The sequence below is a fragment of the Rana temporaria genome, chromosome 1, assembly GCF_905171775.1.
Source record: "Rana temporaria chromosome 1, aRanTem1.1, whole genome shotgun sequence".
NCBI classification, from domain to species: Eukaryota; Metazoa; Chordata; class Amphibia; order Anura; family Ranidae; genus Rana; species Rana temporaria.
The window spans coordinates 659621190-659646072 of NC_053489.1; the positions used below are offsets into that span (position 1 = coordinate 659621190).

General features: G+C 36.1%; 1 protein-coding gene and 1 long non-coding RNA gene across 2 annotated transcripts in view; one reads left to right on the forward strand and one right to left on the reverse strand.

The window, feature by feature from the left end:
* The window catches only part of VAX2 (ventral anterior homeobox 2), a 143063-nt gene extending 124645 nt beyond the window's left edge, over positions 1-18418 (reverse strand). The window contains exon 1 of the mRNA XM_040335527.1: positions 18145-18418. Coding sequence (XP_040191461.1) covers positions 18145-18400 — 256 coding nt within the window. The 5' untranslated portion in view covers positions 18401-18418. The remainder of the gene's footprint in view (positions 1-18144) is intronic.
* Positions 18383-23388, forward strand: LOC120924556. The gene is made up of 3 exons (XR_005746380.1): positions 18383-19334; positions 21082-21239; positions 23142-23388. It is a non-coding gene; the product is annotated as an uncharacterized LOC120924556 (long non-coding RNA).
* The last annotated feature ends 1495 nt before the right edge of the window (positions 23389-24883 follow it).

The following is a 24883-nucleotide window of genomic DNA, read 5'->3' on the forward strand; positions in this document are numbered from 1 at the left end:
CGGTGGCTGTCTGGGCTCCTCCCCACAAGAGCTAACCCCCTTCTGGGATACGCTCCATTGTGATACAGTGGTGGCCATAGCCACCAAGTGTATCAGTCGGCCCCGCCCCCGATGCGCCGTGTCATTAATGTGATTGACAGCAGCGGGAGCCAATGGCTGCGCTGCTATCAATCATCCAATGAAGAGCCGAGAACAGCCGAGAAGTTCACGATGCTGGACTTTCGAGGGCTCAGGTAAGTAAACGGGGGGGGGGGGGGGCTGGGGGGCCAGGATAGGATGCATTAAGGTGAATAAAAGGGAAGCTTTACAACCCCTTTAAACAATGCAATCGTTAAAGAGCAAATATAGGCTGACCACGAAAAAAATAGAACTGTGGAGCTCTGGCGGATTCTAGGAGATGCCGGCTATGCCTCCAGTCCAGCCCAACACCTCTGATGGGAACCAACTGTGACCGGGTGGGGGCATATCCATCCAGCTTCCACTCTGCCTCATCAATAGATTTTATTGAGTTTCGAAAGTCAAGTAGGTACAGAAATAAATGAGAACCATCAGAAATCAATTACATAAAGATAACAAACGTATGAGCAATCTCACCTTCATCGGGGAAGAGTCAAGGAATACAGGTTTACAGGGGAATGAAATGTATACCATTACCTTCGATCATGTAGGACAGTGATGGTGAACCTTGACACCCCAGATGTTTTGGAACTACATTTCCCATGATGCTCATGCACTCTGCAGTGTAGTTGAGCATTGTGGGAAATGTAGTTCCAAAACATCTGGGGTGCCAAGGTTCGCCATCACTGATGTAGGATATAAAAACTCTCAGGTATCAATCAAGAATTTGATAGGTATTAAACCCATTTCTAGGTTGTAACTTAGAAAAAGAGATGATATCCCATATAGATATTTCATATAGGTGAGGATCGTGTGGGAAAATAACAGGGGGGGGGGGGGGGGGTGGAAGAAGGAGTTGCGGGTGAGAGCCAGTTTAGGGTTCTGCGAGAGTGCGTATTCAGTGGGGCAGATTCAGATAGATCAGCGGATCTTTAAATCCGCGTAATCTATCTGATTTACGATCCTCCGGCGCAAGTTTGAGAGGCTAGTGCTGTATTCAGAAAGCACTTACCTCAAAACTTGCGGGGGCGGATCGTAAATCCCCCGGCGGAATTCAAATTCCGCGGCTAGCGGGAGTGTATTATTTAAATCAGGCGCGTCCCCACGCCGATTTAACTGCCAATGCGCCGCCGGCTAAATTTCCCAGCGTGCATTGCTCCAAATGACGTCGCTAGGACGTCATTGGTTTCGACGGGAACGTAAATTACGTCCATCCGTATTCGCGACTGACTTACGCAAACGACATAAAATTTAAAAACTCTGCGCGGGAACGACGGCCATACTTAACATAGGATACGCGGCATATAGCAGGGGTAACTATCCGCCTGAAAAAGCCGAACGCAAACGATGTAAAAAAAAAGCGACGGGCGGGCGTTCGTTTCTGAATCGGCAGATCTCCTCATTTGCATATTCGTTGCGTATACAAATGGAAGCGCCACCTAGCGGCCGGCGGGAGATTGCAGCCTAAGAACCAACGGTGTAAGTCACTTACACCTGTCGGATCTAAGGGAGATCTATGCGGAACTGATTCTTATGAATCAGTCGCATAGATACGACCGTCGGATCTCAGAGATACGATGGCGTATCTCTATCTGAATCTGCCCCAGTGAGTGTCTCAGTAAAGCGCCCACACCGGGAGGGTTTGAAAGAGAGAGAAAGAGGGGGGGTAGATTCAGAACAGGAGAAATCTTCCAGGACGATGATGTGGTTAAAATTGCTTATATTTCAATAAAAAGTAGTGTGCACACCTCGCATTTTTTGTAAATATTTTCTTCTATCTTTTCATGTGACAACATTGAAGAAATGACACTTTGCTACAATGTTGTGTAGTGAGTGTACAGCTTGTATAACAGTGTACATTTTCTGTCCCCTCAAAATATCTCAACAAACAGCCATTAATGTTTAACAACAAAAGTGAGTACGCCCCTAAGTGAAAATGTCCAAATTGGGCCCAAAGTGTCATTATTTTGTGTGGGCACCATTATTTTCCAGCACTGCCTTAACCCTCTTGGACATGGAGGTCACCAGAGCTTCACAGGTTGTCACTGGAGTCTTCTTACACTCCTCCATGATGACATCACAGAGCTGGTGGATGTTAGAGACCTTGGTCTTGGCCACCATGCTGCAGCTCAGTTTTGATCATTGATGTGTACAATTAATTGTTTGTTTTGCAATTTTATGGACAATAATGTTTTTATACCAATAAACGTTTTATACTATTTTGTCAACCATATTTTATTAGTACCGAAATAGTCCCTTCAAACCAATTTGAGTGGCGGTCTTGGGTCTAGCCTCAGCCACTATTCCCTCACCCCCACTCTCCCCCTTTTTCACTATAACTGGGATGATGGTACAATTTTATTCTTTATTATTTATTTCTATATGAGGCTATACTTTCCCATTTTGCTCAGTTTTTAGGGTCTTGGCAATCTTTTTATAGCCTAGGCCATCTTTATGTAGAGCAACAATAATTTTTTTCAGTTCTTTTCCATGAGGTGCCATGTTGAACTTCCAGTGACCAGTATGAGGGAGTGAGAGCGATAACACCAAATTTAACACACCTGCTCCCCATTCACACCTGAGACCTTGTAACAGTAATGAGTCACATATTGGGCCCAATTTTAACATTTTCACTTATGCCCTGTACACACGATCGGTTAATCCGATGAGAACGGTCTGATGGATTTTTCCATCAGTTAACCGATGAAGCTGACTGATGGTCATTCGTGCCTACACACCATCAGTTAAAAAAAACGATCGTGTCAGAACGCGGTGACGTAAAACACAACGACGTGCTGAAAAAAACGAAATTCAATGCTTCCAAGCATGCGTCGACTTGATTCTGAGCATGCGTGGATTTTTAACCGTGCCTACAAACGATCGTTTTTTTTCTATCGGTTAGGTATCCATCGGTTAAATTTAAAACAAGTTTCAAATGTTTTTAACGATTGATAAATAACCGATGGGGCCTACACACGATCGATTTGGTCTGATGAAAACGGTCCATCAGACCGTTCTCATTGGATTGACCGATCATGTGTATGCGGCATTAGGGGTGTACTCACTTTTTTGCCAGCGGTTTAGACATTAATGGCTGTACTGTATGTTGAGTTATTTTGAGGGGACAGCACATTTACACTGCATTACAAGCTGTACACTCACTACACAATATTGTGTCATTTCTTCAGTGTCGTCACATGAAAAGATATAAGAAATAATACAATATTTACAAAAATGTGAGGGGTGTACTCACTTTTGTGAGATACTCTATATATATATATATATATATATATATATATATATATATATATAATCAGTGTTTCTCAACTCCAGTCCTCAAGGCGCCCCAACAGGTCATGTTTTCAGGACTTCCATAAGATGAAGCAGCTGTGGTAATTACTAAGGCAGTGAAACTGATCAAATCACCTGTGCAAAATAATGGCAAGCCTGAAAACATGACCTGTTGGGGCACCTTGAGGACTGGAGTTGAGAAACACTGATATATATATATATATATATATATATATATATATAAATATATACATACATATTCACCCTGGCACTTGTAGTCTCCATGGGTAGCCTGTGGGACAGGGTGACAACCCAAGTGCTCAGTTGAGAGACAATGATCTGATGGATGATGGAACTCCAATGTTAAATCCAAAGGGGTAGATTCACGTAGATCGGCGTTTCTTTGTGCGGGCGTAACGGATCCTATTTACGTTACGCCTCCGCAACTTTTACAGGCAAGTGCCGTATTCTTAAAAGAAAGTTGCGGCGGCATAGCGTAAATAGGCTGGCGTAAGCCCGCCTAATTCAAATAGTGAAGAGGTGGGCGTGTGTTATGTAAATTAGGCTTGACCCGACGTGATTGACGTTTTTCCCGAACGGCGCATGAGCCGTCCGTGGAATCTCCCAGTGTGCATTGCTCCAAAGTACGCCGCAAGGACGTCATTGGTTTCGACGTGAACGTAAATGACGTCCAGCCCCATTCATGGACGAATTACGCAAACGACGTAAAAAATAAAAAATTTGACGCGGGAACGACGGCCATACTTAACATTGGTACGCCGCACTTATGCCACCATATAGCAGGGGTAACTATACGCCAGTAAAAGCCTAACGTAAACAGCGTAAATGTACTGCGTCGGCCGGGCGTACGTTCGTGAATTCGCGTATCTTGCTGATTTACATATTTTGACGCGTAAATCAGCATACACGCCCCTAGCGGTCAGAGGAAAAATGCAGTTACGATCCGACGGCGTAAGAGACTTACGCCGGTCGGATCTAATAGAAATCTATGCGTAACTGATTCTATGAATCAGGCGCATAGATACGACCTGCCGGACTCAGAGATATGCCGTCGTATCTTGTCTGTGAATCTACCCCAAATTCTTTATTTTAGTTCATTTAAAATGGGGTTCAACAGGTAGCAAGATATCTTATGCATTTCTTGATCACAAATGCTTATTCATAGAGTAAGTGTTGTACCCCATTCTCTCTGGGAAGAAGCACTTGTGAGCGTGGGATATATAGGAGGTCATGCTACCTGTTGTATCCCATTTCACATGGACTGAAATCAAGAATTTGCACTAGTTAGTAGTGTTTGCAGCAAAAGTGGATCAACCTGCAGTTCTATTTCTCATGCTTAAACAAGGACATTCATGGCGGAACAACCAGGTATTTATTTTTTTGATTTACAAGTATTGAGAAAACGTTTACATGTAAAAGCCTATACAGTAAAACCTTGAATTGCAAGCATAATTCGTTCCAGAAACATGCTTGTAATCCGAAGCACTTGTATATCAAAGCAAATTTCCCCATAAGAAATCATGGAAACTCAGATGATTCTTTTCACAACCATTTATTCATAAGTCCTTCAGTTTATAGTCCATATAAAAAGATTATAGCAATGTGATAGGTTGTGTAACCATAAAATGTCCATCCACAAATGGAAGCCTCCACAAGGGGATTAGAAGCAAAATCCAGCAGGATCTACAGAGTATCAAAGAGAGGAGAGGCGCCTCTAAGTGTAGCAATAAGTTGCTAAATGTTGTACCTTCATTAAATGTAACCATATTGCTACACTTAGGCCGCGTACACACGGTCGATCCATCCGATGAGAATGGTCCGACGGATCGTTTTCATTGGTTCACCGCTGAAGCAGACTGATGGTCTGATGTGCGTACACACCATCAGTTCAAAAACCGTTCGGGTCAGAACGCGGTGGCGTAAAACACACGACGTGCTGAAAAAAACGAAGTTCAATGCTTCCAAGCATGCGTCGACTTGATTCTGAGCATGCGCGGGTTTTGAACCGATGCTTTTGTGTACTAACCATCGGTTTTGACCGACGGTCAGGCGTCCATCAGTCCGATTTTAAAGCAAGTTCTAAAACTTTGGCCTGAAGGACAAAAGTCCGATGGGCCGTACACACGGTCGGTTTGGACCGATGAAACTGAACCTCAGTCCGTTTTCATCGGTTTGGTCCGACCGTGTGTACGCGACCTTAGAGGCGCCTTTCTTCTATTTTATACTCAGTTGTGACATGACGCTACTTGTATATCAAGACATCGTATATCAAGTCAAAATGTATTAAACATTTTTGCTTGTCTTGCAAAACGCTCTCAAACCAAGTTACTCTCAAACCAAGGTTTTACTGTATGTGGGTTTAGTGATTGGGTTTACATATAATGTAAAGTGAAAACAATAAAGCGTTTGGTCTTTTTTTCAACAAACTTTATTGCAACAGAAAGTTACAACGTTTGGTCTATTTTTATTGTACATTGTTTGGACTAATTACAGGTTATACACTACTAAATTATTACTTGTATGAAACCATTAGGGCTCATTTGCACCTATGTGATGCAGTAACTGTGCACTGTGACGCACCACGATGCATGGAAATAAAAAAGTGGGTTATGGTGCGCTGTATTGAAAAAAATATGCATGTCCTATTTTGACTGCGATGACTGAGTTCCCTTATTGCAACACATGTAAGCGCATAATTATTAGGGCACCGCAATGCAGTGTAAAAAAAATGTAAATGGACCTTCAAGTGGAGTGCACACTATAAGAAAGTCGGGCAAAGGTTCGTCCGATTTTTCTCTGTGTTTCATTGCAAATCGATCGGAACCAATGAAAAAAAAATTGTACAAAAATTCTTACGAATATTCTCGTACGACAAAGGCTTTTTTTTGTTGTTTATTTTTTCTAATCATACGCAGTCTTTCTTTTCTGATTTTTCTTGTACGAAAATCGTACGAAAACGCTACACATTAAACGAAAATCATCCCGTATAAGAAAATTTTAGGAGTTTGGCCCTTTGGGAATGTTCGTACGAAAAATTTGATCGGCTGTCAAAAGTTGTGTACACACTATACGAAACCCGTACGAAAGTTTTTTGGACGAAAATATTTGCCCCATTTTCTTAGTTTTCTTATAGAGCCTTTACTCACAAACAAAAAGTTATTTGAAAATGGTTGTTTGAAAATTGCAAAATTTGTCTGCTACCAATGAGGACCACCAGTAACCTTGGGGCACCGGTCATTCAAGAAGCAAAAGTAAGGGAATTAATCAGTAAATGTAGAAAATATCCCTCCATGGAAAGTAGACCTGCTAGTTTTTATGGCTGCACCTATTCTACAAACTTCTACATCCTCTGCGCTCACTTTTCCCTTAAAGCACATGTAAACCTATATGAAATTTTTTAAAATTTTTGCTTGAAATCTACAAATATGAACTGTACCCTTATCATGGAATCTTTAACAAGTCAAGCCCTGTACACACGATCGGTCCATCCGATGAGAACGGTCTAATGGACCGTTTTCATCGGTTAACTGATGAAGCTGACTGATGGTCTGTCGCGCCTACACACCATCAGTTAAAAAACCGATCGTATCAGAACGCGGTGACGTAAAACACAACGACGTGCTGAAAAAAACGAAGTTCAATGCTTCCAAGCATGCGTCGACTTGATTCTGAACATGCGTGGATTTTTAACCGATGGACGTGCCTACAAACGATAATTTTTTTTCTATCGGTTAGGTATCCATCGGTTAAATTTAAAACAAGATTGCTTTTTTTGAACCTATGGATAAATAACTGATGGCGCGCACACACGATCGGTTTGGACAGATGAAAACGGTCCATTAGACTGTTCTATTTCACCATTTGGGCTAAAGAGAGGCTGCTTATTGTCTCAAACATATAAAAGGAAACCTAACATGGCTGGAATATGAAATCTACCATCGGGAACTTATTTTTAGTGGTGTACTCTCCAGCATTGTCATCATTCATTGTTCACTATAAAACATAAAGCTTACATGTGCATATCAGGCGGAGGAACAATGGACATGCCTGTCCAACGGAGCAAGGATCAAGATAAGTAATGTAGACCTTGCACCTTCAAAAAAAACATTTTCATGGCATTTCACAAATGTCTAACCCAGGGATCCTCAAACTACACCCTTCCAGCTGTTGTAGAACTACACATCCCATGAGGCATTGTAACACACTGACATTCACAGACATGACTAGGCATGATGGGAATTGTAGTTCCTGAACAACTGGAGGGTCTTAGTTTGAAGACCCATGGTCTACCCTGTTAGTATCCCTTTAAGCTGGCAACAAAAATTACATATCTTACAATAGAGAGCTTGAATCATGGTAACCCATCTGATAATTAATAAATTATAGGTAAGTAGGGAAATAAACAGACTTTCAAGGTACCCAACTTCATATAATAAAAAAACATGACTTTTATTCCATTTGGTAAAATAATGGATGAACAAGTTTAAAAGTGCACAAAAAACTCAAGAAGAACATATCTTACAATAAAAGGCTTCAATCGTGGCATTCCATCTGATAATTAATCAATTATAGGTAAGTATGGAAATAAACAGACTTTCAAGGTACCCAACTTTACACACATATAAAAAAAAGATTTTTTTATTCCATTTGGTAAAATTATGGATGACCAAGATTAAAAGTGCACAAAAGCTCAAGAAGATCACATCTTACAATAGAGGGGTTCAGTCTTGGTACCCCATCTGATAATTATTCAATTATAGGCAAGTATAGAAATAAACAGACTTTAAAAGGTACCCAACTTTACACAAATATTTTTAAAAACATGATTTTTATTCCATTTGCCAAAATTGTGGATGAACAAGATTAAAAGGTGCTCGAATCACTCAAGTAGAACCCGTATGTCACCTCCACCTAGTCCAACACCATCCAGATTTTTTTTCCATTTAATAAAATTACGAATGAACAAAAAACGAATGTGTGCAAATCACACAAGAATATCCCATATATAAACACCACCTGGTTCAACACTATCATGATTTTTTTTCCATTTGTTAAAATTATGGATGAACAAGAAGTGCACAAATCACCCAAGAAGGATCCATATATCAACACTACCTAGTCCAACACTATCATGATTTTTTTTTCCATTTGTGATGGATGAACAAGAATAAACATGCACAAATCACCCAAGAAGAATCCATATATCAACCCCACCTAGTCCAACACATCATGATTTTTGTTTGATTTATTAAATTATGGATGTACAAAGTTTAAAGCGCACAAATCACCCAAGAAGAACCTGTATATCAACACTACCTAGTTCAATGCCATCATGATTTTTATTCCATTCATTAAATTATGGATGAAGAACAACAAAAGTACATAAAACACCCAAGGAGAACCCCTATATGAACACCACCTAGTCAAACACCATTATGATTTTTATTCCATTCCTAAAATTATGGACAAACAATAATAAAAGTGCACAAACACATGCAAGAACAGAACATATATCATCATGATGGTGTTGGACTATGTGGTGTTGATATACGGGTTCTTCTAGGGTGATTTGTGCACTTTTATTCTTGCTCATCCATAATTTCAATGAAAATAATAAAAATCATGTTTTTATAAATATTTTTGGACCACAAAAATTAGATGGAGAGAATTCTCAGGTGTTTTTTTTTTCTTAAGCAGCATACATATAATGTTTCCATGAAATGCAAACAACAATGAAAAACATTTCCAATACAGCCAATGCAGACTTCATCTAATTAAGTTATATCTTGATTATTTCTACACTGTCCAGTTATTACCCAAACATGTGGAAAATGCTGACTGATATCAACTTTGGGTTATGTTTACTGATTGAAGGCAGTTGTGAGCAGGAGTATGCCCCCTCAGGATATAAACATTTGAAATCTAAAAATATATCAAATATTCTAAATTCCAATGAATGTCAGAAAGTGTACATGTATTATTGTGGATGTTCTACAAAATATCAGGTCTAATAATGGACAGAGATGGCTAGAATTTTGGCCAACTTATGCCGAATCTACCGATATTCAAGCCATGGGTGGCCCTGCAAGCACCACCTGGCTCTAAAAATGTTGATTCAAAAATTGACTGAGCTGGAAAATGATTGGCCAATCAGATACAGTCACTGTTCAGCGGCACAATTGTATTTAGGCAACCACAGATGCCGCCGTTGCTTGAATACAATGGGGATTCCACGTTGTTAGCATGGATGAGGACATCCAGAGATTTTCTTTTTGTCTCTTACGGACTGAACAGCCAACAGTTTAACCAGCTATCCACTAACATCCAAATTTTTAGGACAAACCTTCAAGGTGTACCTCCTTCTTCAAGGTCCAAGCACTATTTGGACCTTGAAGAAGGGGGTACAACCTGAAAGTTTGTCCTAAAAAATTTGGATGTGAGTGCAAAAAGAAAAAAAAAAGTATCACGGGCAGTACACAATTGACCCAACCTAAAAATTAAATTTTCTTGGTTTTATGCAAACCTATGGCTGTTTACAAACCGTTTAGGTTGATACAAGATTCAGGGAGGATTCAACTGAAATTTGACCAGCTGAACAATGGTAGGTACTAAAACAATCATGGACAATAGACAGAAATCTGAGATATCTTTGGAAATACATTTCCAACTTGTTAGATTATTCTCTCCGTATAAAATGCTTAGGGAGATTAAACCAACAACCATTTAGACCAACAACCTTGAGCAGACAAAAACAACCATGGTGAATTAGCAAAAATTTGGTAATGTTACTCAAATAGGATTTTTTTTTTTTTTTTAGCCAGTGGGTTAATTTTAAAAAACAGCCCATGGCTGAGAAACTGGAGCGATCCTTTCATCCTATGAATAAAGGCCAACGTAAAGGCCAAGAGATATCTACTACCAATGATCTAAAACAACAACTCACTATGCCAAAGTCATACAAGTCCCATAACAGAATTGCCTGATATAAATGACTCTCTTAACATTTGTTTACAATTATTTAGGGTTTTAAATTTAAAAAAATATATATAATCTTCCAAAATATCTGCTTGTTTCTTTACCAGCCTCAGGCCTCGTACACACGACCCAGGAACTCGACGGGCGAAACACATCGTTTTGCTCGTTGAGTTCCTTGTTAGGCTGTCGAGGAACTCGACAAGCCAATTTTCTCCATTCCCGTCAAGGAAATAGAGAACATGCTCTCTTTTTGGCTCGACGAGTTCCTCGACAGTTTCCTCGTCGAAAAATGTACACACAACTGGTTTCCTTCTGCAAAAAAAAAAACAGCAAGTTTCTTGCTGTTTTTTGCCGAGAAACTCGGTCGTGTGTACGAGGCCTCATACTTTTTTTTTTGGTGGGTTAATTTTGAAAAAGAGCCCACGGCTGAGATACAGGAGCAATACTTTCATTGTATGAATGAAAGTAAAGACCAGAGTAAAGGCCAACAGATATCTACTACCAATGATCCAAAACAACACCCTACTTATGCCAAAGTCATATAAGTCCCATAACAGAATTACCTGATATAAATTACTCTTGTAATGTTTGTTAACAATTATTTAGTTTTTTTTTTTAAATATATAATTTTCCAAAATACCTGCTCATTTCCTTACCAGCCTCATACATTTTTTTAGTTGATGGGTCAATTTTGATAAATAGCCCATGGCTGAGAAACTGGAGCGATCCTTTCATGAATGAAAGTAAAGGACAGAGTAAAGGCCAAGAGATATCTACTACCATTGGTCCAGAACAACAACTAACTGTGCCAAAATCGCCTGATTTAAATTACTCTAACCCAAACATTTGTTTTCAATTATTTAGGGTTTTAAATAAAAAATAACGAAATATAATTTTCCTAAATACCTGCTTATTTCCTTAACAGCCTCATATAAAATACCTTTTAAAACAGTCAAGTCATTTAACCTATCTTTGGTTAGGTATTCTCTTATTTGCATCTCTGAGTAATTTGTTGAGTAAACAATCCACTAGGCAAATTTTTGGACAATGCAACGAGAATTCGAGCATTACTAATGTTAATTAAGCAGCATGCTAGTAATGAACAGACAAAAACAACCAGGGAGAATTAACAAAAAATTGGTAATGTTACTTTTTTGCTTGGTAGGTTCATTTTGAAAAAGAGCTGAGCGATTATTTCATGGGTCTTCAAACTATGGCCCTCCAGTTGTTCAGAAACTACAATTCCCATCATGCCTATGAATGTCAGTGTGTTACAATGCCTCATGGGATGTGTAGTTCTACAACAGCTGGAGGGCCGTAGTTTGAGGATCCCTGGATTATTTAATTCTATGCAAAAAAAAAAAAAAATCGAGGTGGTGAGAAAAAAAAAAGGAAAACTTTCATGGTGCTTTATTATTAATAAAAAAAATGGCCACATATTGCTGATGGACTACATGCATGGGATGCTGGTACAAAATTTAAGCAGGTGTACTGGCGGTAAAAGTAGAACATTTTAAAAAAAGAAAACACAAAAACAGTAGGATGTGCTAATTAATAAGTAATGGCAAATACCAACTTTTTGAGCATGCATTTCCCCATTATGCTTGCTTAGCATTAAAGAAAATGCAGACACTGAGTTTAAACTGCAGATGATACACTCTGCTGTGTTTGTTTATGTAACTGTGATTTCTTTTTTTCTTTTTTTTTTGGGCAACGAGTTATTTTAGCCCTCCTGGTGGCGAAACTGTGTCAAGCAAAACAGCGAGAGCCTGTGAATTGCGTGCCTTGGGCGTGCTATATTGTTTTGATATGACTAATGCATTAAACATCATCTTTAGCTGTTAGATTTCCTTTGGGTGCTCTCAGCAAACTTATTATCCATACTTTGCCCTTTCTGATTAGCTAGAAATGATATTTCGCTGCAATCTTTAATTTCAACTAATTTCTTCCTGAGCTGATGCTGTTTAGATGGGTTCATTTAACAAGCCCCAAGCACTAGTGAATCTTTTTTATTATATTTAATTAAATATGGGATTCGTTGTTTTTTTTTTGTTTCGTTTTTTATGTATAAACTTACATACAGTTTATGATCTGGCAATTCGTTTTTCAGCGCTTTTTGGGATATTTTATTTTTTAACAAGTATTTGTTTATTAAAATATTTATCTTAAAATATAAGAATGGGGGAAAAAAAAAACTATGAAAATAACTTGTCATATTGATAAGCTTTTGATCAAAAATGACTTGATAGTCAACATAGTTTGCATAATGAATGCACCCTTCCATAAATAATATTTTCACCCTGTTTACATGCTACCTAAAGACAGATAAAGTACATTATAAATAGTAGCTGTGATACAATATCCCTAAAAAATAATTTAAAAAAAGACAGTCTATAATATTTATATAAGTTTGAAGGATGGCAAGCAGCCATGACTAATTTGAAATTGTCCCACTGCAAAAACTTGTATGCAAAAACCAAGGGTTCAGAATATTAAATATTTTCTACAATAAATAAGAGTTGACCCAAACAGTGCAAAAATGTATATTTTTAGTGGTAATGTGACCTAAACAATATAAACAAGACTATTTTGATAAAAAAACTAAGTTTACAGAATTATGTTTAAATATAAATGTTTATTTTTGTAATTTTTATGTTGCAGGTATCAGGCGCACTTACAAATCTATTGCCACACATAGATTCACACTGTTATAAAGGCAAAGCAATACCTACTTTTTTAAATAGTTTGAATTACTTAAAGTATTTTTTTATTTTTTTAATCATGTTACACCACTATCATAAATTAAATGCAAAATACTGTCTCTGTCAAAACCTGGAAAAAAGTGGAACGGTTTACATTTTTTGAAATATTGTTCTCAGTTGTATAAAGTAATAAATACACGCTAACTAGCAAAAGTATGTAAATGTGCTTTTGCCTTGTATGCCGCCATATTTTTTGCTTAAAAATTATTTATTTTAAATACATATTCATGCATGGGTGTAAATATACTTCAAACATATCATTTATGCCAGGAATAAAAAAAAAAGTTTAATAACGTAATTTACCATTTAAGAATAATGCATGAGAGAGAGAGATGAAACTATGGTATCTATATGTTTTCTTTCAAAATGCTCCACCCTCCCTAAAAAATATATATACATTTACGAAATGTGTAATCTAGCAACAATTGCAATTGCAACAATGCACAATTGTTGACTTGAGTTAGGTGGGTCCACCATTTTGTTGTTGAGTGGGGCGCTGTGCAGCAAAATGGTGGATGACGGCACTCATCCTTCATCCAATTAAGAAATGCCATAAGGGTTTGCCATGTTAATTTGTTTTGTACGTTCCCCCCCCCCCCCCCCCCCAAAGGTCAGTAGTATGATGTTAATACGGGCAGTTTACGCGGACAAGCGCTTAAAAAACCACCACCTCAATGACACTAAATTACATTTCTGTGCAATCAAGTACTGGATATACCATTTGCCATACAATGTCCATATTTAATATTGTACAATGTCCATATTGTGTTAAACATGACTCATTAGGTAAAAAATGTCAGATGCAATCGGCACCCTAGACCTCTTATTTAGCAAATAAAAAAATATATATTTTGATCGCTAAGAAAATACATGAATGTGTATATGGTACCTAGTATACATGTATGACTGTAATAATGTATGCGTATATGGTTCCTAGTATACATGTATGACTGTATAGAGTCATTCCTATTTACACAATTATCTTCAAACATTTTGATACAGCCCTACTAAATAATCACAAAAATTTGAGAACCAATTGGACGTCCCTGTGTTCTACACTTGGAACTTGGTACTTTTGGGATTTATAAAAAAAAAAGAGAATATTTAATACAACGATAACTTAAATATAGCATTACTAGTGGTAGTACTTCCACAATGTTAATGCAATAGCATACAGTTTAGCGTTATCAAATATCGTAGTTATCAACACGAATCTGAATTAATTATGGACTGGGCTGCCCAATGCACACTACTTTCAGTTGACTTCCTTACACTTAATTAAAGAGCGTGACTAATTAGAAAGCTGTAACAACTAGTTAGTACAATACTTACTGAGTGTCACATGATCAAATCATTTTACTACACAGCCAACCCCCCCACTACCACCACCACCACCACCCCTTCCATAAATACTAAAAGGTAAGAGAATGGTCAATAGGCTTAGTCAACATGGCTGGAAAATGGGCTCCCATTTATATATATATATATATATATATATATATATATATATATATATATATATATGTATATATATATATATATATTCCTTTTAAACTGTAAAATGGACACTGTACGCAAGCGACAAGCTGGTATTACGAAGCATTCATCATGGCATCTAAGGCCGCCTCGCTTTGTTGTTGAACTTAAGCTGACCTCTATACACCGCAAGGTATGTGAGGCAGATGGTGACACCCACAGTTAACGGAGATGCAAATCCTTCCCTGAGCATTCTCGACAGCAAAACAGTTGCCTACATTTCTCCACGTTTTTATTGGCGGGATAGGCATTTATGTTAACATCCTTCATTAATGTTGAGTAGTTATAATGGGGGTCATATGATGCAGCAAACACTTATGTTGCAGTAAAGAGGACTTGCCTAGCCCATCATGAAAGCCACCATCAATAGATAAAACCACCACAAACATCCGTGTACCAAAAGGTACCTATTACCAGCATCCCGGGGGCTATCGTCCCAGCCTTGCCCTCCCCAGACAATTCCTTTCAAAGCCCAAATCTGTTATAATTTCTAATAATCTCTAACCTTCCACGTCATTTATTTTCTCTTGTTTTGTGCCCTAACAAAAAGAAAAAAAAATAAGTGTTTGAGACGTGTCGCTCGACAAGAGCTCTGAATCTTCTGGCGTTTCATCAGCAATTGTTTGCAAAATTACAACCTTCCCAAGGCAGTCTGCTTGTGTACATTGTCGAAAGAATCCACCAAGCAAAGCATTATGGCTGTCAATCTAAATTTTCTGTACTAAGGAACCTGTACAAAGGCTTCTGCCATTACCAGTCCTATGATTCTCTACCAACTGAAAAACCTCCATTAGGAAGGAGAAAAGACGGACATTTGTGGTCAGACAATATTAAGGCTTTGCACTAAACATAGACTTTTAGAGAGAGGTGTTGTCAAGAAAGATGGTTATGGAATCAGCTTGGGAAGATGTGCGTTTATCTAAATGCGAGGGTTTCATGAATAAAGGAGGAGGGAGACAAGGCAAGGGCTAGACTTTTTGTAAGCAAAGGGGTTGAAAAAAAAAAAAACATTAGCCATATTTTTCTTTTCGATAGTCCGAGCATTTAATCTTTTACTCTACAGATGTAGAATAGATTGTGAATGCCTGTTTATTTATCAATGTAACTATCGATGTCAAGCATGCCATGTATATGTTAAGTCATATCTACAAACTCCTATTGGTATACATACGTTCACGCATTAAATAAAAATAACTTAGCGCATTGTACACATATTTATCAATTACACAAAAGCGTATTTAGCTTCATTAAATGGCATAAAAAAAAACACAATAACAATTACCAAAATTCTGGATTTAAAAAAAAAGCCTTGAGCACTCCCCAATCATCAACAATTTTTGGGTTGGGTAAAAGGTTGAGATCAATTCTAATCTAGAATACACAATAAGAAACTATGGTTTGCTGACTCAGGCTATAAGCAATAGAATAGAAAAGCCTTCAACACTTCACAATTCTCAACAATTTTTGAAGTTTGAGATCAATTCTAATTTCAAATACTTAATAAAAAAAATCTATGGTTTGCTGATACAGCCCAAGACTCAGGCTATAACCAATACAATAGAAAAAGGCCTTCAACACTTCAGAATTGTCAACAGTTTTTGAAGTTTGAGATCAATTCTAATTTAGAATACTTAATAATAAAAAGAAAAAAAAACTATGGCTTGCTAAAACAGCCCAAGATTCAGGCTATAGCCAATACAATAAAAAGAGCCTTTAACACTTCACAATCGTAAACAATTTTTGAAGATGGAGATCCATTGTAATTTCAAATACTTACTATAAAAAACTATGGCTTGCTGATGCATCCCAAGACTCAGGCTATAACCAATAGAATAAAAAGGGCCTGCAACACTTCACAATCGTCAACAAATTTTGAACATGGAGATCCAGTCTAATTTCACATACTTAATATAAAAAAAACTATGGCTGGCTGATACAGCCCAAGAGTTGGGCTATAGCCAATACAATAATAAAGGCCTTCAACACTGCACAATCGGCAACAAATTTTGGTTGGTAAAAGTTTGAGATCAATTTAATTCTAGAATACTCAATAAACATGATGCTTTGCTGATGCAGCCCAAGACTCAGGCTTTAACTCATACAATATAAATGCCTGTGGATAAAGTATATTACATAATGCTAATTCATGAGCTGTCCTTACTCATGAAACCCATTCCGTGGTTGTTCTTATATCATCAAATCAGCTGTCACTTGCATAACGAATCTTAGAATCAGTTTTTTTTTATATAGACCTATTATCATTTACGCTTCGAAATATTAGAAGAACTCTATCAGGATAAGAGCCTTCCTGAGATGGAAGTGTACACAAATATGTTTGTTGTGCATGAAAAGAGAGGTGCAGTATGAGCTGCCTGGAGCCTGGAGTAAGTGTTATTGATTTTAAAGCAAGTGCTGAGATTATTGCTCTGAAACGCTGCAGGAGCAAAACCTGACTCAGTGACTGTTCACTACTCTGTTTACAGTTGTGTACGAAGCCTGTGAGCGTGAGTCCTGTGACACAAGGCCTCGTTCTGTTTGTTGTCCCTAATTGTTGGAACAATAAAGTTATGGCTATCTACATAAAAAAAAAAAAAAAAAAAAAAGCAACCGGTACAGAGAGAATGCCAGAAATTTTGCAAAAAAAAAAAAATATATTGAAACCCCCAAATAATAACTCGAAGTAGGGACAGTAGAGCGGTGACGACAGGGGACTTGGTGAAGCAGTTTCTAAATATAACCACAGCTACAACGTATTACTCATCGCCTCGTCACCCAGCAAGCTCATCCTTCGTGCACGGTAAAGCTCTTCACTGGTATGCACGATAACATTTGCACTCGCAAATAAGGCTGCACTAGGGCAATACGTAGAGTGGAATGCTCCCAAGCTTACTGCTTGTAGATGAGAAAGTAGAAGCCAGCCTTCGTTCATGCAACTTATGCATATTTTATGCCCTGTACAGTCACGTAAGCAGTTATAGGTTTCTATATTATCGTTGACCTAGGAAGGTCTAGATGCCAGATGGGAACAATGACAGACATTGTGCTGTGCGAGGAGGTCACCATTGCTCCTAGTTTGGCTTGTTTGTTTTTGAGGTCTAAGTAGGGAACCATGGCAAGCACTCTACCACGGCGCGGACACTAGAGGAAGTGTAAAGACATTTTTATCGTTACTACAATCATGTAACTTCCACATGAACGCTATGACAAGCAGAGATGCACCTGCAGCTAGGAGGTTTCTCTGCTCTGATAACATATTGCTATTGGCTCGTTAATTAAAAGCGATTGGTGCATAAGAGAGAAAAACAGAGGCCCCCTCGCAGCCGGAAGGATAAGGTTGTATGCTTTCGCTCACCCATCTCTCGCAAGCCTCCATTCATCTCTCGTCCTTCTCTGCCATCCCATTCCCTTCGTTTTGTGCCCCCCTCCCTCGTTAAATCCTTACCTCTGACCAGGATCCGTCGACAGTAATCAGCTTCTCCTGCAGACTGGGTGTCCTGAGTTTCCTCTTTGGACGATCCCGGGCTAGAGGTGGAGGTTACAGGAATGTCCTTTATGCTATGGCCTCGTAGGGAGCACTCCAGATCTGCCCTGCTCCCCTTGTCTCTGAGTCGCTCCGTGCACGACGTGGCTGACTTGCCACACAGAGGGCTCCTCTCTTCGGACACTCCATCGCCCATACTAGTGGCCTGATCAAACATCAGGCGAAGCCCCCCCCTTTAACCCCTAGGTTTGCCCCCTCCCCGTCAACACCAGTTTGAGAAAGCTGATCCAAAAAAAAAAAAAGCAGAAACAAACAAACCACGAGTCACACAGGCAGGAGAAGTCAGAAGCCAACTGCATGAAGGGCATCAGCTGAGGTTCTGTATAAGTATTCCACATAGGGCATGGTTGCCACCGTACACAAACGCAGGGTCCCCTCAGCAACGTTGGTCTTTCTTATAAGGGTAGATGACAAGTAGCTCCCAGATGTGAATTTTCCACGCAGCGAAAAGAGAAATGGAAGAGAGGCATATATTATGGACTGTGAAGAGTGTTGCTGAGACTCTTGAAGAGTCGACTTATAAGAAGGTGATGCTTCTCTCTGTTCTTTCTTGCCTTTTTTTTTTCCTCTGCCAGCCAAGTATAAAGAATTGTGAATGAATGAAAGAAGGCGTTCCAGGGTTTTTTTTTTTGTTTTTTTCTTCTTTTTTTAAAGAGTTCAGAGTTTGACAGCCCAAATATTCTCCTTGGTGAAGAACTTCTGCAGTTCAAAAAAGCCCCATTTGCCAGAGTAGGTAGTGTTCCAAAGATACGATGAGCACTCACTGTTCCCCAAAGCTGGTCTTGTGCCAGACTCAAAGCCCTGCTTTACTTATTCCCTGACAGGTTGGACTTTGAAATATGATTGCGCTGGTAAAAGATCAATACTACTTAAAAAAATATATATATATATTTTGTAAGGGAAGAAGGAGGGGATGGAGAGGTGGACATGGGGGGCAGTGGGTGGGAAGAGGGAGGAGGGAATTCCAGATTAGCAAAGCCTTGTCTATATGTTAAACTCTTCCTCCTCTCCCTCCTACTCTGCGTTCTCCAGATAAGCTTAGGAAATACCTTGGGATCTCAGCCACATAAATGCTTCTGTTGAGAAAGGAGGTAGGTAGGAGGCATTTTTAAAATGAGTGCTTACTGCAATGCAATTTCCTGCTTGTGAAATGCCTGCAATTGATTGGTAAACAAAGAATCTATTTAGGAGAAGGCACTTGTATGTACATAAAAGAGGAAAGGGGAGTGTGTGGTGGTTAATGAAAGAAATGGCATATCTCGAGGTGTTGCATTTCAAGTTTATGTCTTTAGTAAGCCGGTAATGCCTAATGCTGCCATAGTATAATAGTATTCAAAAACATTGATTATGCTTTGCTGTTAGCTTGCAGCGTGAAGTATGTCATATATATATATATATATATATATATATATATATATATATATATATATATATATATAAATTTATTTTATTTTTCTTATTTTTTTCTGGGGGGGGGGGGGGGTTGGTAGCGGGGGCTTTATTTAAAGAAACACATTTTTTTTCTTTTAATAGCATTGTTTAATTTCATGTATGTGTGTTTTTTTTTTGTTTTTTTTTGTGTGTATCTATATTAAATTGTTTTATAATGTATCATTATTATATAATAGATTATCATATTGCTTCATATTGTATTATTATATTATTAGTACCACTGGCATAAAGATTATGTAAGTACTCGGTGGGGGGAAATAAAAGTTTTACAAATGAGTTTTGTCTATTGGTGTCGCTAAGTTCATTCTGATAACTGCAGTAAGTTTTTATCCATTAAAAAGAAAAGAAAAAAAGTTTTTATTAGAATGACTTACACTAATTCTCGCCCAAGTTAATAGAAAAAAAAAGAAAACTTTTAGTCTGTGTATTTTTATTGTTATTTAAAAAGTACTATAGCATATATTTTATATATATATATATATATATATATATATATATATATATATATAAAAATATATATATATATATATATATATATATATAGCTATAGATCTATATATAGATATATAAATATCGATAGATAGATAGATAGATAGATAGATAGATAGATAGATAGATAGATAGATAGATAGATAGATAGATAGATAGATAGATTTTAAAAGAGAGAGAGAGAATAATATTATAGGATATCTATATAGATATATCTATCTAGCTATATATATATATATATATATATATATATATATATATATATATATATATATATATATATATATATATATATATATATGTTTATTTATATTTATTTATTTATTTATGAATTAATATCACATTATTTATTTGTTTATTTATATATTATACAGGATTTATATAGCGCCAACCGTTTGTGCAGCACTTGTATATTATTATTATAGTATATATATAAAAAAAAAAAAATATATATATATATATATATATATATAGAGAGAGAGAGAGAGAGGGTGTAATATTAAAGAATGCCTATATCTATAGCGATGTATATATTTATTAATATTATTATTACTGTATATAATATTATTTATATATATATATATATATATATATATATATATATATATATATATATATATATATATATAAAATGCAGGATTTATATAGCACCAACAGTTTGTGCAGCATGTATATATCATAAATATTTTGTATCATTATAATTATTATTATTATTATTATTATTAATAATAATAATAAGATTAATAATAATAATAATAATATGATAATAACTACATACACCACCGACGTATGCTGGAGTGCTGTGCAGGTTATATAATGCATACACAGATATATAATCTAAAATGACGGCGTTTGTTTTCTTTTATAAACTACTTTTCTATGTTTAATATACTGCAGGTCCCTATAACACTGATTGCAATATGATCAGCTTTAAAGCATTACAGAACACTGAGTGAGTTCTGCAACTTCAGAGAACATGTGACAGCAACTCCAGCAATTTTATGAATTATATACGACAATTAAAAAGCCAAAATCGTATTTTGCAATGCATGAAGGTGATTTTGATTCATATTTGCCTTTTATGAGCTTAAAATAAGTATTACATTATATTTCTAGTTTGCATAATTATAGAGATGGACTAACCTGCTTTCTAAAGTAGCTCCTGCCCTGCTGCCACCTACCTTGATCTATAAAAATCCAAAAAGGAAGCATATGCATCACAAATCTATATAAAAGAGGAACATTGCGAGGAGTTTGAAGAACTTTCTGCAGCTGGTAGGTGGAGGAAACTCCCTGACTTCACTCACCTTGGTGTTTTCTCTTGTTTAAAAGCCACGCCAATCTCCAGGGGTTTGCATTATACAAAAGATTTCAATTAAATAAACAGGATCTAAATGAATTAGTCTGTTAATTGGATACGCTTGCCTGACTCTCTGAGCAACCCAAGGAAAAACCCAAGGAAAAAAAAAAGGAGAGACTCTGATAATTGATAAATAAAAGACACAAAAAGACCATAACAAATAATCATATCCTAAAGGCAAACTACTATTTATAATAGTGATAAGAAATACATGTATTTATATGTTTAACCTTTTTTTATTATTATTATTATTGGGGAGGTCATCATATAAGAAGTACTGGTTTCAAACTATAAACTCTGCAAACTCCCTTGATTTTTTATTTATTTTTTATTACAGCTTTCTGAGTTTAAACTTTGAAAGTAGTTTTTTTTTGTGTTAGGCAAAGTCTTATTATAATATCTTTTATTTTTTTTTTTATTTTTTTTTTGCCAAGTTTATCTAACTTTTTATGTGGAAGATTTAAGTAATCTCTAGTATTTCTCTTTTTAGATTTGATTTCTGTTATCATTTTAAATTGCATTACCGCTAAATTTCACATAGTAAATGATAATATTCTATCTGTTTGGAGAACATAGTAACATAGTTAGTCTGGTTGAAAAAAGACAGAAGTCTATCTAGTTCAACCGATAAAAGAGTGGCATGCAATCCTATATACACACAATTCCATACCCACAGTTGATGGAAGGCAAAAAAACAGCAAAGCATGAGAAATATTTTTTATTAAAAATGTTATTTAATTTGTATTTTTATTAAACAGCATAGTTGTTTAAAAAGTCAATATTATATATACGGTATCTCTCTCTCTCTCTCTCTCTCTCTCTCTCTCTCTCTCTCTCTCTCTCTCTCTCTCTCTCTCTCTCTCTCTCTCTCTCTCTCTCTCTCTCTCTCTCTCTCTCTCTCTCTCTCTCTCTATATATATATATATATATATATATATATATATATATATACCAGATAGATAGATAGATAGATAGATAGATAGATAGATAGATAGATAGAGATAGATATTGTCATTAAAAATAAACATTTCAACACTTTAATGTCACCCAAAAAAGTCCTAATTTTACGAATCACAGAAACATTTTTAACTGTGCGTATGATTTGTGGTATCAGTTTCAAAGAATAAAGAAAAATAATGAATAATTACGTAGACTCTTGACTTGGACAGAGGTAAAAAATCACAGAACTACGTATTTTCTGGTGCAATATGAAATAATTGAATGTAGCAGTGGAACAGAAGCTCCTTTTAAAAAGCATGTAAAATGCATCACCTCACTTTATATAATGTAGTTCTTTTATTATGCACTGATGTAAAAAAATTTAATAAAAAAATATTTAAAAATCACTAATTGACACAAATGCGACTCTAGTCCAGTTTTTGGAAATCATATGATAAAATCTTGTCACTCACCTGCTATGGTTTGATTTCTGATATATATATATATATTTTTTTTATTATTATTATTATTATTATTATTATTATTATTATTATACAACTTAAAACATGACAACTCCTTGTTAAATGTTAACTTCAATGGCCTCTGCAGGTTAAAATAAAAGTGTTTTTTTTTTGCTTACTATTACCCTATGATGAAGTCCAAGTAGACATGAGACAACCTCCTTTAAGCTGTTTTAGCTCATCGTGTTCCAGCCTTGCCTGACCTGAAGCACAGGTTTGTCTAGAGTGGCAAGAAAGAAGATGGGACAACCAATTAAAATGTCGTATTGGCTTATCTCAAGGATGCTTCACCCGACTGCTTGTATTTGTTACTACACTTCTTTTTTTTTTTGCTTGCTTTTTGACTGTCATTTTGGTAACCAAAATATTTTTACCTGAACTACACTAAAGTCAATTGAGTTAGTATTAAAAAAAACCTCAACAATTCATTTAAAAAAAAAAAAAAACACTTTTAACACAAGTTAGTATTAAAAAAAAATCCAATTAAAACTATATATCTATCTATACCTATAGACATATATCTATAGATATATCTATCTATCTATATATATATATATATATATATATATATATATATATATATATATATATATATATATATATATATAGATATATATATATTTTTATATTTGAAAGTGGTTTTGCTGTGGAACAATCTTTTAACTTTTATTAGCATTTTGTTTTTTCTAGTCAGTGTAACTCTAAATAATGAGTTTTTGAGACTTTTACAACTTAATAAGTACATCCCAGAATAAAATGCAATGCAAAAAGCTACAAACGAGCAGTTTTCACTTTTTTTCCACTATTTGAAATTATACATTTCCACACATTCACTTAGGAAATCATCTTCTTTTTTTTTTGGGGGGGGGGCTTTATCACTTACTGGGGAGTCAAATTTGAGACCGCAATCCATTTTTCAGTTATGCATGAAAAAAATTATATGGAGATTTGGGAAATGTTTTAGTCTTTTTTTTTTTTTTTTTACTTAACAGCGCATACACATAAAATAAAAATATATCTATCACACCATATTCTGCCCAGTACCTCTAATACACGTTTTTTTAATTCACAAAAGTTTTATTTTTTTAACAGTTAACTTACCAATCTTGTGCTCACTTCAAAGGTTCAGCCAGTAAAAAAAATAAAAAAATAAATAAAAAAAAATGCCTTACCTACGAGGGGTCTTCATAGATATTTGGGATATGTTTTAGTCTTTTTTTTTTCCTTAATAGCGCATTCATGAAAAATAAAAATATATCTATCCAACCATATTCTTCCCACTACCTCTAATACAATTTTTTTTTTTTTATTATTATTCACAAAAGAGTTATTTTTTTAACAGTTAACTTACCAAACTTGTGCTTACTTCAAAGGTTCAGCCAGTAAAAATAAAAAAAATGCCTTACCTACCAAACTTGTGCTCACTTCAAAGGTTCAGCCAGTAAAAAAAAAAAATAAAGAAAAAATGCCTTACCTACGAGGGGTCTTCATAGAGATTTTTTTTTTTCTTTACAGCGCATTGACGTAAAATAAAATATATCTATCCAACCATATTCTGCCCACTACCTCTAATATGCTTTTTATTTTTAATTCACAAAAGAGTTTTTTTTTAACAGTTAAATTACCAAACTTGTGCTCACTTCAAAGGTTCAGCCAGTAGAAAAAAAAAAAATAAAACAAAAAAAATTCCCTTATCTATGAGGGTTCTTCAAAAAGTTTCTGCACTTTTATATTGCTGTTAGAGATGGAGGAGTTTTGCTGATGGCATTAAAAACTTGGGACAAATGCATTGCAAAGGAAGGTGACTACATAGGAAAGTGACGTTGTTTGTTTTTGAAATTCTTAATAAAAAAAGTAAAAAAATAAAGTGTGGAAACCT